The sequence below is a fragment of the Pezoporus wallicus genome, unplaced genomic scaffold, assembly GCF_028554395.1.
Source record: "Pezoporus wallicus isolate ANWC-B61680 ecotype Strahan unplaced genomic scaffold, APGP_CSIRO_Pwel_v1 contig_8188, whole genome shotgun sequence".
Taxonomy (NCBI): domain Eukaryota; kingdom Metazoa; phylum Chordata; class Aves; order Psittaciformes; family Psittacidae; genus Pezoporus; species Pezoporus wallicus.
The window spans coordinates 5,340,215-5,359,392 of record NW_026640104.1 but is presented as its reverse complement, the minus strand read 5'-3'; the positions used below and the strand labels follow the sequence as shown (position 1 = coordinate 5,359,392).

General features: G+C 41.9%; 1 protein-coding gene across 1 annotated transcript in view; it reads left to right on the top strand.

Annotated features, from left to right (window-relative positions):
* Window positions 1–6,891, top strand: part of TRUB1 (TruB pseudouridine synthase family member 1) — a 29,181-nt gene extending 22,290 nt beyond the window's left edge. The window contains exons 5-8 of the mRNA XM_057417242.1: window positions 1,696–1,768; window positions 3,011–3,150; window positions 4,265–4,321; window positions 6,344–6,891. Coding sequence (XP_057273225.1) covers window positions 1,696–1,768; window positions 3,011–3,150; window positions 4,265–4,321; window positions 6,344–6,558 — 485 coding nt within the window. The 3' untranslated portion in view covers window positions 6,559–6,891. The remainder of the gene's footprint in view (window positions 1–1,695; window positions 1,769–3,010; window positions 3,151–4,264; window positions 4,322–6,343) is intronic.
* The last annotated feature ends 12,287 nt before the right edge of the window (window positions 6,892–19,178 follow it).

Here is a 19,178-nt window from a genome sequence, read left to right as displayed (position 1 = left end):
CACAGTGTATTGCAGAACACAAATACGATTTTCTCTAGATCTTAGCAAACTCATCTGTAAATATTTATTTTGGTAACACACTACACCACTTTGTTTGTTAATGGCTTAATCCATCATTCCTTACATGGTGCTTTGTTTTTTTTCCTGAGATAGAGCTTGCCTATAGCATGAGTGATTACCTCAGAGGCTTGATGTAACCCCTCAAGCGCGGGAATATGAGATCAGAGCAGGAACTGAACGAGATACCTTGTAAAATGCCCTAGCCACAAATGCAGTTCATGGGGTGAAAACTGAAAGAGAACTCCAAGTGACACTTATGCTTAGATCTTAAATACTAAATCCTAGCCTGAAGCAACCTGGGGCTCACAAGGAGGCTGATGGGATCACCAGCATAGAGCTGGGTCATGCTAACTTTTTACCATGTAGTTTTATTGTGATGTGTTGCTAAACTAGAATAATACAATCGGAAGATTGAAATAACCATGTAAGCTCTTCAGAAGATCCAGGCTTGCTATAGAACTGATTTTGTTGTTCCTACCTCATATTCTGATGTGCATTGGTATCTCCCAGCATCCACAACTGATTTTTGTGCCTACAACCTTGCTGTTAATGACACTTCTTGAGTCAGCAGCTGAAGCTTAGGCACAGCATCTGCTCCTGACACTGCAAAGTGTGCTTTGCAAAAGTGAGGTACCACATTGCCATCTCCCAGTGCTGTTGTGGAAAGAAACCTCTTCTTTTTTACTTACAGCATGAAGTACGTCTGTTTTATAAGGTTTGCAAGTAAAGGTCTTTTCCCAAACAATGAAGACTCGATAAATTTGGTTGGTTTTTGTTCCAGGATGCTCTTGGCTTAGTAAGGTGACACTATTTGAATTTAACTTGTGACTAACAGGACTAGTCAAGTCCTAGAGAGTAGAAATCCACAGAATTGCGTTATGATTACAGATCTTACATTTGTACTCTGTAAACAAATTAGGTATGAACATCATATCTATTGAATAGCATTTCAAAGGACCAATGCAATCACCTACATAGGTTATAACCTAATAAAAGTGGGACAGATGTATATGTGTACTCTTAAAAGAGAGTAGATTGCCTAAAGCAGATATTTTCTTTTGCAGGATTTCTTCAGTAAAATTGCCTTACTTAATATATAACAATACCGTGGTGTGCAGTTGCAGGTTAGTTGTTTGATACAGAAATTTGGTGTGTTGTTCCAGTGCAGTCTTTTTCTTAACTATGCTTTTGTTCTATAATAATCCATTATATTTTTCACTGCAATTAGGTACTTGTAAAGAGAAGTTGCCAAGGTTAGATGAGCTATTTATTCTTTTCGGTCCTTTAATGAAAATCAGAATTGGGCAGATTTTGTATTTTTTGCATAGGTCCCAAGAAAAATGAATTTGCAGGCCCGAGAGAGAAATTGCGAAAGAAAATGGTGTATAGTGGGATTTATGCCCTTCTGAATGTGTCCAGGCTGTCTTAATCACCTTGGACAATTTGTTCTACTCTTTGTGATAATTCACACTCCTACCTACATTCTGTTTTTTAGCTCTTTTCTTTGGTGTTTTTCACCCAGTCTAAATTCAGATGAGATGAACTCTTCTTTGTAACTGTTTGCAGAACATGACTGATGCTGATAACGCCATATGAATAATCAGTGCTAACATACTTACTGTCTTCTTTCTACAGACCAGGTAACAAAAGGAGATCTTGAAAATGTGCTACAGAAGTTCACAGGGGACATAATGCAGGTTCCTCCACTGTAAGTTCCACAATATTAAGACAGACTTGGCAGTTGTGTTCAGCTGTTGGGACTTGCCAACACAAGTCAGTTCTCTTAGCAATAAAAAGACACATTTTGGCAGGAGGATAGAGGCAGGGCAGTTTTAGGAGATTTGAAGTTTGCAGCTACAGGTCATGCCCATTTGAACATTGAGCACAAATGGTGACCTGGAGCTTATGGCTTTTTTGGGTAACTGTAAAGTAACAAAGTCTTAAACAGATTTGCAGGGCTTGGTGGCTTCTATTGTGTCTTCCAGTTAGAAAGCAAAGCCCCAAGTGCTAAATGCTAGTTGTAGGTAAGGGCATGCATCTGTGTGGAAGTGCCTTAAATGACTTTGAATTAGTTTTCTGAATGAGTGATTAGTGACTGAGCTTCAGTAGCTTAGCAAATTTCTTCTAGTCAGGTGAGCCATAGTAGCTGGCAGTGTGCAAGCGCTTAGCTTGTGACAGATGGCTTTTATGGTGATTTAAACTAACATGCTTTCCTTTGCATTTGCAATGGGTCAGTTACTGTGGTTCCAGTGTGAGCCCTGAAAGGTCTGTAATTCAGTAGGTGTTCTGCTTCATTATCCTCCACTAATTTGAGCAAGATCTTTGTGATATTTTTTTTTTTTTTTTACGGTCATCTTTCTGTCAAGACCGAAGTTGGAGCTTGGGATAAAGTTTCATGTAATCAGTGAATTTTGTTTTTGTTGTTCTATAGTGATCCCCTAAGCACCTTAAAGCAAGGCTACATAACTTGGAAGCTGCTGCTGTGAAGACCCTGTTGTGAAACAAGCAAGGTGCAAGGCAGAATTATAGGAGTTGTCTAAGCAGCTCCTTGTGCTCAGCTCAACATAAACACTGAAACAGAGTACACCCTGCAGACTTCTGATAGACAGCATGTTAAAGACGGTTGCAAGAGTTGTACCCCTTCTAGATACTCTTTGTTTTCATAAACTAGAAGTTGAGTGATGAAGCATTTCTAACTCTGTACAGCAAGAGGTAAATGCAGGACTGTCTCTTGTTTTACAGTTTTTGTAGGTACTGTAAATGGGATGATTCTGCGTCCAGGAGATTTCAGAAGCATTTACTAGTTTTTTTTTTTTTTTTGTGAGCACTTGGAGAGGATTAGAGGGGTAAAATGTGCGCTACTGTAGTAGAATATTAACAGGATCTGGAGAATGGGAAGCTTGTTCTATTACAACCATATGACATACATTTTCATGCTCTATCTGATCAGCTATTCTGCTTTGAAGAAGGATGGAGAAAGGCTATCAACGCTAATGAAGAGAGGAGAAGCAGTCGAAGCAAAGCCTGCTCGGCCAGTAAGAGTGTACAGCCTGTCTCTCCAACAGTTCCACCCACCACTGTTCACACTGGGTAAAGGCCAGAGATTATGACATAAAGTGATGCCCCCAACTTGTTAGTGTTTATTTACACTCAGAAAGGGACTGAAAGAATGAAATGGGTTTCATTTTGCTCAGCTATTTAATTTGGTGTGAGCCCATGTGCAGAGCCCTTCACTTTCCAGCAAAAGCATCGTATTTTGGGTTTAAGTTAAGCTGATTATACATAATCTTTCTGTGAGGAAAACTCTGAGAGGCTGGTCAGGGATTATTTGCATCTGTCCATGATTTTGCAACCTCCAGCTCATTCCTTCTTTCTCAGGTCTGCTTACTTCAGTTTGCCCGTTCTTTCACATAGATGCCCAGACCTGCTGGCATCTCTCCCAGGGTACAGCAATGACCAGTATCAGTTACTGCCAGGCCTCTTTCTTGGTTGAAGAGGCAGGATCTTATCCTTCCTTCTGTCATACATGAAGAAACTTGGGTAGTACATTAAGAAGCACATTAATAAATAAACCGAAAAGACTGTTGTAAATGTTTGATGCTGCTGTAAGGTCAAGATAATGTCTTGCACTTATCACCTGCCTGGTTCATCCTTAGATGGACCAGATGTTATATGATGAGCAGGTATGAGTGACAGCACTCAGTGCTATGTTACTTCAGCCCTCACTTTATGGTTGGGTGACTAGCAGCTGATCTCTGACAGGGAGAAGGAAAAGGCTGAGAGAGCAGGGAAAGTTAAAGGTGAATTTAAAATTTTATTGGAGCTGCCTGTGTGCAGTATCTTAAAAGAACTGATAGTTTAGTCTGTGCTTGAAATAACTTGATTTCACCATTCGAAATATGAAACAACCTTCAGAACCCTTTAAAATAAATAAAAGTGAAGCGTTTGTTAACATACCACGGCAAGTACTTAATTTCTAGTGAGGTAGTTCAGTTGCCATTGTATTTGCTTTCCCTCCTGTCTAGCTTAGCAATCTCACCCACACATATGTTACAGGATGAATAATTGATGTTGCATCCTATAAATATTTTATCACTGGGTTGTTTGCTTAGTGCATTTTTACATTTATGTGGGGGCATGGTTTCTATGTAAAGTAGATTTCACATTGCACTGGCAATTTACCAGGTCACTGTTAACATTCCAGATGTTGAGTGTGGCGGTGGCTTTTATGTCAGGAGCCTGGTCAGTGACATTGGCAAAGGTAGGCATGAAAAACCCCATGAAGGGAACATTTAAGAAATGAATGTGTCTGTTTATGAAAGCATTTTGTCTATCTCCAGTAACTAGACCTGTGTGTTATTTTGCAGAATTGTAGTTCTAGCACTTGTTTTTATATACACAGGTATTTTCCTTGGGAATGAAAGCTAAATAATTGCCAGAGGACATTGGGGGCTGTGAGATAAAAATGGAGCATGCAATAGCACTGAGCAAGATAATACAAGGCAGGGTGGAGATCTTTTCTTTTCCTCCTCCATATGTTAAAACTAACTCAGATTAAGGATGAGAACAAGAAAGATACTGTCTTTTTAAACATTATTCATCACATTTTGAAAACAGATTGCACAGAACATTACCATGCACATAATAAACCCTATCTGCTGGAAAGACTCTGCATTTGGGGTGATTTTTCTAGTGTTTTCTTTCTCCTTTACCTGGACTGTGAAGGGTTTTGCTTTCCCACAGGATTATTTGTCTTGTGCTCTATATCTATCAAACTGCATGATGGAGAACAGATAATCCATTTCAGGGATTTTTTTTTTTAACGATACATTTGCAGATCAGAATGCAAGTGATGTGGGATAACCTTTTGAATTTCAATGTTGTTGTTTGTGCTTAGGCAAGTCAAAGATTCTCTTATTGCTTTCTGAGCATAACTGGCTTATGTTCAGTTTTTTAATGACAAACCAAGATAAAGTCTGTTCTCGGCTGGTTTCTTTTCAAACATTTAAAAAGCAATATATATCTTACAGAATCATAGAATCATAGAACAGTTAGGGTTGGAAAGGACCTTAAGATCATCCAGTTCCAACCCCCATGCCATTGGCAGGGACACCTAACACTAAACCATGTCACCCAAGGCTTCGTCCAACCTGGTCTTGAACACTGCCAGGGATGGAGCATTCACAACTTCATTGGACAACCCATTCCAGTGCCTCACCACCCTCACAGGAAAGAATTTCCTCCTTATATCCAATCTAAACTTCCCCTGTTTAAGTTTTAACCCATTACCCCTTGTCCTGTCACTACAGTCCCTAATGAAGAGTCCCTCCCCAGCATCCCTATAGCCCCCCTTCAGATACTGGAAGGCTGCTATGAGGTCTCCACGCAGCCTTCTCTTCTCCAGGCTGAACAGCCCCAACTTCCTCAGCCTGTCTTCACACGGGAGGTGCTCCAGTCCCCTGATCATCCTCTTGGCCCTCCTCTGGAACTTGTTCCAACAGTTCCATGTCCTTTTTATGTTGAGGACACCAGAACTGCACACAATACTCCAGGTGAGGTCTCACGAGAGCAGAGTAGAGGGGCAGGATCACCTCCTTCAACCTGCTGGTCACACTCCTTTTGATGCAGCCCAGGATACAGTTGGCTTTCTGGGCTGGGAGCTCACACTGCCAGCTCATGTTCATTTTCTCATAGACCTGCATCAGGAAGGATGGGAGAGAATGTTTTAGTGTACCTATGCCCTTGCAGGTCAACTCTGGTTGCTCTTACGTTTTGTAGCTCCTCATTATGTAATTGTGTCCTCCTGGTATTTATTTCGCATAGCAGTGCATTTGTTTATATATTTTATTTTTCCTTATCTTAGTTTATGTTACCCTGGTAGGCAACACAGGATGAAAACGTCAAAAATCCTTCTTGAAGGCAGGAAGTGCTAAAGACTCAAAGGCTGTGGAAAGAGAGTACATGGTCTTCCAAGTCATTTGTGAATACAGAATGTTCTGCTTACATAATTATTTCATCTCTTTTCATTCTGACTTAAATCTGGAAAACCTTTTGACAACTTTCTGTCAGATTTTGAACTCTGCTACACCGGAGATCTGTGGAAATCAAAGTAATTTCTTGGCTCAAATTTAAGATGTAAAGAAGAGCTAAGTCTTCATGAACTTCCTTCTCAAACAAAGCAGAATAACTTAGAAGGCTGCATGTAAAAGTATGTTTTAACTGAGTTGCAGGTAGTTAAACTTGAACCATGAACTTCTAAATCCTTTTTTCTCCTTTACTGTAGAACTCTCTACCTGTGCCACTATGCAAGAGCTGACCCGAACCAAACATGGGCCATTTACTCTGGAGGAGCATGCCCTTCATGAAGATAAATGGACAATTGATGAAATTGCACGATCCTTAGAGCACTGCACATCTCTTCTCCCAGGAGAGCCATCTCATAAAAAATTGAAGGCAGAGCATCCTGGTGAAACGGCTGTGAGCTGTGAGGATAAGTGATAAGTTAGGTCAAGGAAAAAGACTGAATGATTGAGACATTCTAAGATTGGATTGGGATTGTCTTGCCTCCTGTGTGTATCTGCAAGTCTGTACTGAAAGGGTGACAAACAGCAGTGCAAGAAAAATGGTTCTTTTGTTTTCTGGGCTGAGAACATGCATTGAAAATATCCAGCTCTTGCTGTTTCCTTATCTGTTTATTTTCCTTCTTGCACTCTGTAAAATGGATCTGCCACTGATGTCAAATTTTCATAAAGTTGTAAAGAGCTTGTAGGGTGAAATATACCCGTTGTTGCTAATTCCTCAGTAAAAATATAAATGTTAAGGTTTGATAAATGTGCTCCCCAAAAAATCATCTTTTTTTCTTTACAGCTGGTAATCAAATCCTGAAATACCATGGTGACAAGACTGTGAGAGCCTGAAGGTACAAGAATGTGGTGTAGCTATTTGCTTTCTTGAAATCTGTTTCAGGATCTGTCCATTTTACTGTAGTTTTTCCTATGCAGATTGTTCTTTCAGTCAGATGTTATCCAGACTGCATTAGATGATAATATTTTACATTGCCTCAACTGTCAGTGAATGGTATCAAGTATAAAGAATCCCTGAAGATAACTGTTTGATAGCAGGTGTTCTGAAGAGCGTGGTCATTGTTACAGGTGTATGTTATCTTATTCTGGTGCAACATCCCAGTTCACCATCCATAATTTAAAGTATAGTGAACTGTTATGCTGTTCATAGGGCTAAGGGAATTAACTTTTGCCATGTGTGAATTGCTTGAGCTGTCTGCTGTGGATTGGGTAGAAGGTTGATGTGCTTCTGGGCTTTGACTGTTATTGTACAGTACAACCTGTACTAGTTGTACAGACAAGAAGGATAAACCATCAAGGATCCTTGCTGAAGCTGTTTTAATTTGCTGGAGCTGTGAGGGCCTGTTCCACAGTTCACATAGTCAATGGAATTTGATTGAACTGATTATTTCTTACCACTGCTTCCCTTGATTTTCAGATTGTCTAAAACACAGTGGTTTGAGAATGCTAAAAAAGCACTCTAATTTGTTTCCATGTGTGTAATGGACTATCCTAGAAGGATTTCACTGTGTATCCCCTTTCAAGGTAGTAGCTGGTCTGTTTTCCTCTTGTCATAATGGGGAACACAAGGAATGGTTTAACCATCTGAGTGATACTTGGGAGAAACTCCTGCTTTTGAAGTTGTCTCTGAAGCATCACTGAAGAGCAGTGGACTGGCTGCTGTTACAGTTATGTGCTGCTGCAGGCCAAGTGTCCTGCTGTGGCTTTGAACAACTGCTGCACCTTAGGGTTTGGTTTTAGAGTACAGGGACTTGACTCTGAGTAACTGAATGCTGTAAAGCCAAGAGTTTGTACTTAGATTAGGGTGTATCTGTTAGAGAGAGACACGGACATTTGATTTAATGACTCTGTCTTAATGGACTTGCTAATTTCTATTGTAAGGTATCTTGATAGCTGATTAGTTCTGTTGCTTAAAAGAAGGTGTATTTTATTCCCAACTTGATTTAAATCTCCCCATGCTGCATTTTATGTCTCTGTCTGCACCTTACAAAAAGGTATTGTGTGAAATGATCAAGTTCCAGCCTTGCTCTAAATCTAAGATATGAAATAAATATCCTGAAGTTTCTCATTGCAGGGTACCTTTCCAGACATCTATAGGGGCTTTTTTGTTTTTCATATAACAAGAAACGGAAGTCTATGCAAGATTAATGAACCTTTTGTTTAGAGGAAGAGTTTATGCTTCATTGTTCGGTAAACAGGCATTTTCCTTCTTTTGTCTATTACTATAAAAAATTTCAGGGAAATGTTGAAAATATCACGAGCAAATTGAAATGTTAGAGCACAGTGGCAGCAATATATTTAAGGTACAATGTAGATGAAGTAACCATTGTAAGAAATTTTGATTTCAGAGACGGGAGAAAAGCATTGTGTTCTGTAGGAGAACAGTGGGAGATTTCAGCTGTTTCTTTTCAGGGTGGGTTGTGGGTTTTTTTTTTTGTCCTTTGGATAGAAACAGAGAAGAAAGAGCTTATTTCCTAAGGAAATCAAATAAAGCGGAAAATTTCATTTTCCAGTATGCTTATCTTGAATGATCAAAGGCTTTGATTGAAATACAGCTTCTCATATTGTCTAAATCTGTATTTTTCCAAGACTAATGTATGTTATCTCAGAGGTTTTCTAGATTAAGCCCTCATTTTATATATTTTTCTTTATCTTTCTGCTTTTAAAAAAACAGATATAATTCTGTTAGTCTGTTTTATCTACAAGGGTTTGTTTCTTTAAAAATTAGTGCAATTGAGAAATCTTTCTATTAATAGGGTACATTTGTATACAGTGTTATAAGTGTCTAGCACATTTTTTATCTCAGCTGTTTGTTTAATGCTCACCATGGTTTTCTTGTTATTCCATGTAAGACCCCCTGATATTTTTGTTTCGAAAGGAGAATGATATTTTTATCAGCTTTTAGGTTAGCTTACAACTGGCCTGTTATAATTGCTGCTAACAGATCTGTGATCCTGAGAAGGCAGGATGTCTTCCATAGTGTAGTCACTTTGGAGAAATGAAGGCACAATTAAAAGAAAGCATCCTTGTCACATCAGCAAGTTCTAGTTTGGGCTGCAACTCCTAATCCACATGGAAAACATAGGGAGAGAAAGAATTCAGTTGTACATGTTCAGGCATCTGCATATAGTGTGTAGATAGTGTTTCTAAAGCCTGGGTGTACCTTTCAATTTATGAACGTGACTTTCCCCAAGGCTTTCATTCGTGTGTAGCAAGTCAGGAGGCTTTCACCAGCTCTAGGTCAACTTTTTGTCCTGGGTTCCTCTCATCTTCCTCAGGGCTAGGTTCTTCAGAAGTAAAGGCAGAACTTCTTTATCTCCAATTAATGACAAACTTTCCCCCACATAGCCCGTCTTGAACTACAGAAGTTATTTCACTTACAAGCTGGGTGGCAGGTATGTTTGGTTGTACTTGTGGATGACTGGGTAGCACAAAACTATGGCAGACAGCAGACAGGTGTCCTTAGAAAACACAGTTAAAGTCATGAACAAATCACACAATAACAGCTTGTTTTACACCCATTGATGGGTGACAGCCCCCTTCCAGCCCTGAGTAGTTGAACTGAATTTTCAAACATGTCAGACTCCTCTGGCTGCTTCCCAGTGTCTTTTGTAGGTGCTTGGCCTCACTTACATGCTCTTTCCTCTGTACCCCTGTACTTTAATGGGTCTCTGCCTCTTGAGCCATTAATCCCAGTAAATAGTAACCAGGAAGCCACTGGAAAATCTAGGAATAGCTTTTTTAGACATGTTTTAATAAGTGTTTAACCTGGTACCTTGAAACTATCCAGATCTGGAAGTAAGTGTTGTGTTCCCATGGGAACCTAGGGCAACACTCATTGCAACTTCTTTATTCTTATTAACATGCTTGTCCCTGAGATATCAGAGTTCAGAATCATGCTCTGCCCACAGAGAGCAAAATATCCTGTGATCCTGGCTCCTGAATAGTGGCTGTCATGGTATCTCAAGGGCTATTTAGAGAGAGAGGAAAAGTATAAAGTATTGATGAGATTAGTAGAAGAGTTAGTGCCCAGCTGACACAAACAGTAGTTCATAGGAATTTTATGGCACTCTGGACACAAAATATGCATGTCTGCAGTTTACTGTTTAAAATATATCTGTGATGCATGCTTTTAATGAGCGTTGTTCATGGGCAAAGTACTGGTAGGAAAGCATGTCTTGCTTTTTGAGCTCAATATTGTCTGGTTGAAGTTGGACTTGCCATCTTTAGTCCATCCAAGTATGCTGCCATAGCCTGGCTGGCTGCCTCCAGTTCTGGTTCACTGGGATTGACAAGGGCTTCATCATCTGTCTCCTTCTAATGGCTCTGCCTGCCTGGCTCACTTTCATCCTTATTTAAATGGCAGTTTTTCTGTGCACTTCACAACATATTTCTGCTGCCAGCATGTTGAGCACTTTTTAAATGTTGTTTTAAAGCAAAATCAATAGGCTCTTTTTTCTTATATTAATCAAGTCTGAGCCATTAGCAAAATATTTAAGGAGTGCCTTTGTCAATAACAAAGCATTTAGCAGTTTACCCTGCAGTTCTGCTTTTGATCTACATGTTTATTAGAAGAAAATAAAGTCAAACTTAGAATAATTCCCCAAATTTGGGGATATTTTAGGTTTGTTTTTTTTTTTTTTAGTGTAATAAATGGTGAAGTTTCTATTCTGGGCATGGAGACTGTGAGACTAATGGCCAGGTCATTTGGTTTGCTTGGCAGCATCAAAGAATCAGTTGGCAACAGTATTAATTTTATTAAAAAGGCCTTAGAGAGACAAAGTGAGAGTACACGTGAGAGTGTGACTACAATATACAACCAGAGGGAAGACAGAGAGACAAGGAATAGATTCAGCCAGTGCAGGCAAAATTACTGTTCCTATTAGGAAGCAGTCATTGTTTCTAATAGCCAGGGCTTTAATGTGCTTCTTCCTGAGACCTGATTAAGTAAATCACCGATACTTAAGAGCATGTCAAACAACCAGGTTTATCATCAGGATGCTTATGTCTCTACTGGGTTTGCATGTTTGGTAGTGGGGGGGCTACAGGGGTGGCTTCTGTAAGAAGGTGCTGGGAGCTTCCCCCATGTCCAATGGAGCCAATGCCAGTGGACTCCAAGACGGGCTCACTGTCAGCCAAGGCCAGGCCCATCAGTGATGGTGGCAGCGCTTCTGGGATGACGTTTGAGAAGGGGAAAAGTGACTGCACAGGAGCAATTGCAGCCAAAGAGAGGAGTGAGAATGTGTGAGGAAAAACAGCTCTGCAGACCCCAAGGTCAGTGCAGAAGGAGGGGAGGAGGTGATCCAAGTGCTGGAGCAGTGGTTCCCCTGCAGCTTGTGGTGCAGACTGTGGTAAGGCAGGCTGTGCCCCCTACGGCCCATGGAGGACCCCACACCGGAGCAGGGGGATGCCTGAAGGAGGCTGTGACCCCGTAAGAAGCCTGCACTGGAGCAGGCTCCTGGCAGGACCTGTGGCCCCATGGAGAGAGGAATCCACACTGGAGCAGATATGCTGCAGGACATGTGACCCTACAGGGGACCCACCCTGGAGCAGCTGGTTACTGAGGACTGCACCCTGTGAAAGGGACCCACGCTGGAGCAGTTTGTGAAGAACTAGTATAGGAAGGACTCACGTTGGAGAAGTTGGTGGAGGACTGTGCCATGGGAGGGACCCCACACTGAAGCAGGAGACGAGTGTGAGGACTTAATTTCTGTTCCCTCCTCATCTCTAATTCAAAGATGGGGCTGAATCAAAGCTGCAGCCTCTTCCTGACTTCTCCATGTCACATTGCTCTGTGTGTTGTGGACGCTGAAACACTCCTATGCTCTAACCCTGGGCTGTAAAAGGGGTTGTGTGCTTTGCCCCAGAAGTTAACAGTAACTGAGAATGAGTAGGATGAGAAATAAGGTAATGGAATTTGTAGTATAAACACAAAATAGTTTTCCTCTTGCTGAGTGTATTCATCTTAGGTCACAGCTCCGTGCCTGGCCCTTCCACATGTCATCCCATTAATTTACCTACCCTTTGAGACAGTTCATCCTAAAACTGTCTCATCCTTTCTTTTGAATTCCTTTGCAGGTACCTGTGGGCCTTGGCATGGAGCAAAAATGCTGTTTACTTTCTAGGGGAACAGGAAAGCTGGTGCCAAAGCAGAATTGAAAAGGATGAGGTGTGTCTACTGTGTTTCTTACCATGACCCTTTTGTCAGGAAGGCATAGTTCTGAATGCTCTAGTGCCATTTCTGTGGGATATGGGGTTATTTTAGGTAATTTCACAATTAAGTACTTCGAAGTCAAATCTGCAGCTGAGTGCATGCATTAAAATCAGAACACATCATTTCACAGATGTCACGCTACTTTTAGTGGCTTTAGAACCTGATTTTGCAGCTTAAAAGGAGGGCCTAGAAGAGGCACAACAAGAGGTAAATGTGTGTTTCAGTTGTTGCATTTTTTTAAATAGATGAATTCATTTTAGGTAATCATGTAACAAAATACATTTAGGATACTAATGGAGAACGTAAAGAGAAAGGACACAGTTTTTACCACCTTATCTTTCTTTTAGCACATAAAACAATTATCTTAAATACCCCATTTCAAAGCGTAAGGAGCTTTTATGTGGAAATGCATGAGAGGTTGTTACTGTGTGCTGATGTGAAAAAAGGCATTCATTTTCATTGCAGCCGTTGGAAAGATCAGTCTTCTGTGATGCCCTTCAGAAGGCAGTGTTTTAGTTTTGCTTGTATTGAATTGCCTTAATTCCTTAGCATAACTTACTTGTTTGTGTGTGGTATGTTCATAGTAAAATCATTTCCTGCAGCTGGATTTCCTAGGGGTCAACAGAACTGTTTCGGGTTCTGCAGGTAACGTAGGATGCATTCCCAGTGTAAGTGGAACACTGTGTGCAAACTAAATATATTTAGAAAACAAGATCATTTCTCTGCAATCTTTGCTACGCAAATTGCTCTTCCAGGAAAATGTTATGCAGGCTGCATTAAACCTGGCTGCTGCTGTTGTGTTGCTCTGTATATAGTTTCTTCTTCATGTATACCCTAATTTGACAAGAGGCGCTGGCACACTCTGGTTTTCTTGTCCAGGTGATTAATTTCACCCAGCTGCTCATACACAGGGAGATTACTGGCTTTGACTTCTGTATTTACTAGAGAGTTGGAGTTGTTCAGCTGGGAAAAGGGGAGGAGAGTAGATTTAAGTTAGGCATCAGGAAGAAGTTCTTCCCTGTGAGGGTGCTGAGGCGCTGGCACAGGGTGCCCAGAGAAGCTGTGGCTGCTCCATCCCTGGCAGTGTTCAAGGCCAGGTTGGACAGGGTTTGGAGCAACCTGCTCTAGTGGAAGGTGTCCCTGCCCATGACAGGAGGTTGGAGCTGTATGAGCTTTAGTGTCCCTTCCAATCCAAACCATTCTATTATTCTATTTCCTAGCACTGTGCTCTGCACCTCCGTTAGAGAGGACCTCCAGCAGCGCTAGCAGGAAGAGCTGTGTACCCACCTCACACATCCTGTTCACAGACAGGTATACAAAGTGTTGATGATACAAATTTGGTGCAAATAAACTGGACTGTGTTGGGGGGACTGTTCCTAACAGGAATAGTGTGTTGCTCTGTTAACCTCCAGCAAAAGAGAGTGGGCACGAGGGAATAGTAATGTGCTAGTAATCCTTCCTCTAAGTAAGAGTTGGTGGAAGATGTCCACGAGGTGTGTGGGTTCATAGTTAACTTAGAGCATGTGATGATTTCCCCTTACCTCAGTTAGGGGATTCCAGCCTTTTTTTTTTTTTTTTCCTTTTTATTTTAGTAATGTAAACTGATGGGTTGAAAAATGGTGTTTCTTTTTACAGGAGAAAGGAGAAAAAGCCAGAGTAAAATCAATATTAATGATGTGGCACTGCACTTCAAGTTGTTCCATGTCTAATGAATATGTAACAGTTCTATTTTCTACCTAAACACACAAAAATTGTCAGAATGGAATTAGTGTTATTTTTGAGAATGTGTTTATCTAGGAAATTCATTTCTCCAGAGAGTGCTATTAAAGGCTGTGCAGCATGGATAAACTGATGTGAGTGTGCTGGGGATCTGTTCCTAGAGCCGGGAACATGGAGCTTTTATTGAATTGTGTACTGTTTCCCTGTGCTGGTTTTATCTGTTTTCCTCTGCTGTGTTGTAAATGTGTATTACTAGAGTGAGCATAGTCATACAATCCAAACTGGTGTTCAGCCATTCCTTTCTGTCAGTGGAAATGCAGAGTACTTATCCCCTTAGCCCCCGTGCAGCAACAAATCCAAGCTGAATCTTCAGAATTGCATAGAAAAAACCCAGCCATAAGCCACTGTCCCACAGAGAAGGTGGTGTATGATCAGCATTTGAGGAGATAAACTCATCTGGAGGCAGAGCATGTTTTGTAGCTGCAAAGACAAGTGCATGTGGACAGCCTTTCCTATGTGTCTACAACCTGACCCTGAACACACCAAGCCAGACAGCTTTCCCAAGGAAGCGCATCTTTTAGAAGAGTGTCCAGCCATCAGATCCAAGAAGTAAAGCTCCCACTGTCAAAATAATTGAGTAAACTTCTCACCTCTCCGTTGTTAAAGGAGCTCACTGACTCTGCTTTGTTCTTGCATTGCAAGGCTGGTTTTCAAGCTCTCCAATCAAGCCCTTGAAATTTGTCCAGTTTTCCATGACTGGCATGAACAGGGGATGTGGTTCAGAGGGCAGCTCTGATGCTTCCTTTTGGTTTTCTTAGCTTGTTTAGTTTGGAGAAAAAAAGAGGGAAACCCTGGCAGCATCCCTTTTGTTACAGGGCATTCTTTCTGCTTCGTGCCTGTTGTTGTGTAAGATAAACCTGGCAATGGTTTGGGTTGGAAGGGATCTTAAAGCTCATCCAGTTCCACCCCCTGCCATGGGCAGGGACACCTTCCACTAGTGCAGGTTGCTCCAAGCCCTGTCCAACTTGGCAATGGAAGAGGGAATTCCATGGCAAAGTCTCTCCTGCACTGCCTTTCTTATCTCCCTGTGTAAGAAAAGCACAGCTTCTTTCCTGTCACTTTTGGAACTTGCATGTGCTTGTTTCTTCTGGAGTTGGACAGCTTTCTGCACCTTTCTGCTCCTTGGTACCCAGGAAACATTCATGTCTCTCTGCAGCCATCCATTGGCTTCATAAATAGCCCAAGGCTAAGAAGCAAAGTTACAGTCTAGAGATGTTGCTGACTGTGGTCCAGAAGAGAGAAAATTTGGCCAGGAGCAAGTAATTGTTGAATAGCAGAAACAACAGAGAATTCTTGCTAAAGCATGAAAAATGGCTGGTGTCTGAACACACCAATGTGGTACAAGGCTGGAAAAAGTGTGCTTGGGCTTTCTGAGGTGGTGTTATTGCACTTTGCTTGTTCATTCCTAACGAAGTTATGGGGCTCTAAAAAAAGTGGTTTTATTGGCATCAAATCCCAGTTGCAGGTTTGGGGAAGCTCAATTGATAGAGCATTTGTTCATTTTCTGGCAAACTTTTATGTATTTATAAATCTTTAGATAAAATGCAATAGGTATTTGGGAAAGTTGGAATTCAAACCTACACATACACCTTTTCTGGTGTACTTTCCAAAGACATCAGCTCCAAAAGGAGTGAGGACCCTGCAGGTCCCCTAAGGCTCTGTTCTGTGGGATGCAAAGTAATTGCTTGGAGTGGGATGGGCATTTTAAGGAAGGGGGTGTCTGTGTAGGAAAAGAAATCTTGAGACTCCATGTTAGTGTGTTTAATCCTTCCATGAGGAAAATGTCTTTTAGTGTTCATTTTGAGGTAAGGTCAACCCAGTGACTCTTCAATTATACATAACCCAAGCTGCATGCTTCATCTTCCTTTCTGGAGGTCTGCTTAACCCACAGAGATCAGTGAGGAACTGTTTTCAAGGGAAGAAAACACTTTGTGTTCCACAAAACTGGTAACAGACCAGATGCATGTGCACAATGGAAGGAATTGCAGGCTACGATTACCTCTACCTGAATTCATTGGCATAAAGGAATAAGGAACTTTCTGACATGTCAGCTTGTTTCTTTTCCTAGGATTTTTTATCATTATGGTGGATTGCTTCACTGCAATCATTATAATTTAACCCCACTGCTATGTGCATCACAGTGTGTGACTGCAGAGAGAGACTCAGTTCTTGCCTTAGAATGTACTGTATGTACCGACTCCAGCATAAGCATCTAACCTGATGAGCTGAATGGTAAATGCAGAGAGCTTCAACCAAGCACAGCTGCTTTTATTATTTTGATGACTATGAAAAGCCTTAAAAAGAAAGTACAAAAGAATGATTTGAAAGAGGAAAAGTGTTGGTATTATGAAACCTTTCCTTTAGGAAATAAACGTGTCAGTAATCTGCCAGGGTTAGCAGGGAACTTTCCCAAATGTCTATTTAGAGAATAGGGTTTGTAGAGAAGCTATTGAATATTCTGGTCATTTGGTTCAATGAATCACAGAATCATAGAATAGAATCATAGAACAGTTAGGGTTGGAAAGGACCTTAAGATCATCAAGTTCCAACCCCCATGCCATGGGCAGGGACACCTTACGCTAAATCATATCACCCAAGGCCTCATCCAACCTGAACACTGCCAGGGATGGAGCATTCACAACCTCCCTGGGCAACCCATTCCAGTGCCTCACCACCCTAAACAGGAAAGAATTTCCTCCTTATATCCAATCTAAACTTCCCCTGTTTAAGTTTGAACTTGTTACCCCTTGTCCTGTCACTACAGTCCCAGATGAAGAGTCCCTCCCCAGCATCCCTATAGGCCCCCTTCAGATACTGGAAGGCTGCTATGAGGTCTCCACGCAGCCTTCTCTTCTCCAGGCTGAACAGCCCCAACTTTCTCAGCCTGTCTTCATACGGGAGGTGCTCCAGTCCCCTGATCATCCTCGTGGCCTCCTCTGGACTTGTTCCAACAGTTCCATGTCCTTTTTATGTTGAGGACACCAGAACTGCACACAATACTCCAGGTGAGGTCTCACAAGAGCAGAGTAGAGGGGCAGGATCACCTCCTTTGACCTGCTGGTCACGCTCCTTTTGATGCAGCCCAGGATACAGTTGGCTTTCTGGCCTGCAAGCACACACTGAAGCCGGCCCATGTTCATTTTCTCATCAACCAACACCCCCAAGTCCTTCTCCGCAGGGCTGCTCTGAATCTCTTCTCTGCCCAACCTGTAGCTGTGCCTGGGATTGCTCCGACCCAGGTGTAGGACCTTGCACTTGGCATGGTCAAACCTCATGAGGTTGGCATCAGCCCACCTCACAAGCGTGTCGAGGTCCCTCTGGATGGCATTCCTTCCCTCCAGGGTACCAACCGAACCACACAGCTTGGTGTCATCGGCAAACTTGCTGAGGGTGCACTCAATCCCACTGTCCATGTCAGCGACGAAGATGTTAAACAAGACCGGTCCCAACACCGATCCCTGAGGGACACCATTCGTTACTGGTCTCCAGCCAGACATTGAGCCATTGACCACAACTCTTTGTGTGCAACCATCCAGCCAGTTCTTTATCCACCGAGTGGTCCCTCCATCAAATCGATGTCTCTCCAATTTAGAGACAAGGATGTCGTGTGGGACAGTGTCGAACGCTTTGCACAAGTCCAGGTAGATGACATCAGCTGCTCTACCCCTGTCCATCAGTTCTGTAGCCCCATCATAGAGGGCCACCTGGTCAGGCAGGATTTCCCCTTAGTGAAGCCATGCTGGCTGTCACCAAGCACCTTGTTGATTTTCATGTGCCTTAGCATGCCTTCCAGGAGAATCTGCTCCAAGATTTTGCCAGGCACAGAGGTGAGACTGACTGGTCTGTAATTCCCCGGGTCATCCATTTTCCCCTCCTTGAAAATGGGGGTTATATTTCCCTTTTTCCAGTCGTCAGGAACTTCACCTGGCTGCCATGATTTCTCAAATATGATGGCCAGCGGCTTTGCGACTTCAGGAAGTACTGCTCCATGTGTTGTTCCTAATTCAGGTCTTGTTCAGTCGCTAATAGTTTGAGTTCCTGTTTCTGTCATGCTGAGTTGGTCAGTCTGCCAAGGTTACAGCGTGATGTATCAAAGCTTGAAAGCTGGCTGGTCAAAGTTAGCTCTGTTGGGAAGATGCATGTTATCAAAGAGCACAGGATGGACAAGGCATACGGGCATGCAGAAAACAAATGTGTGAGGAGAAGGGAAACTTTTTTTCTTGCTTTAACAATCTTTATAATTAAAGTCTATCTGGCTTTGGTTGATCAACTTTGCTCTCTGTTGCAGGCTGAATGCAGAATCAAAAGCAACTGCAAATTCACAGTTCTCCAGGTCAAAACTGTGATGGTTAATTGAAGAACTACTGATATTATGCATCATGTAAAGGCACTTTTGAGTACTGGGTAATACTTACCTGCTCATCTTCTCTCACATCTGAAAGTTCTTCATCTGCCCAGGTGTGTGTTACAAAGGGCAAGCCCTGCAAATGAAGATACCATTATTATGCTTTCATTTTAGAAGCAAACAGTAGAGTCAGGACTGTTGAATCATGGTCACAAGGGTGTCAAGCAGGGCTTTAAGGCAATTATTGAGACATCTGGTTCACTTAGAGCAGGATTTGGCATGTGAATGTGAGACAGCATAAACGTGCAAGGTTAGTGTTCCTTCCCAGACACTGTGCGCATCACATCTGACAATAAGCTTTACCTTGCCACATGTTTCCTATTTTAAATAGAAAGCCAGACACGTCATGAGGAGAGGAAATAAACATCCATGTTTATGGCTGTGAACTCTTAACAACTCTGAGCAACTAAGCTGAACAGATGGAGCCAAGGTTCGCAGTTACCTGAGTCATGGCTCTTGTCACCAAACTTAAGTTCTACTCGCAGTGTAATTTAGAAGTCGCATGCATACGGTTATTGGAAATACAAGCTAGTATCTTAGGACAGGGAAGGAACTTTTGGGTATAGAGCTTTTTAAAGGATATTTTTGTGAGTAGTTTCAGTGTTAACTGAACTGGAGGCCTTTAAAGCCTTCAGCC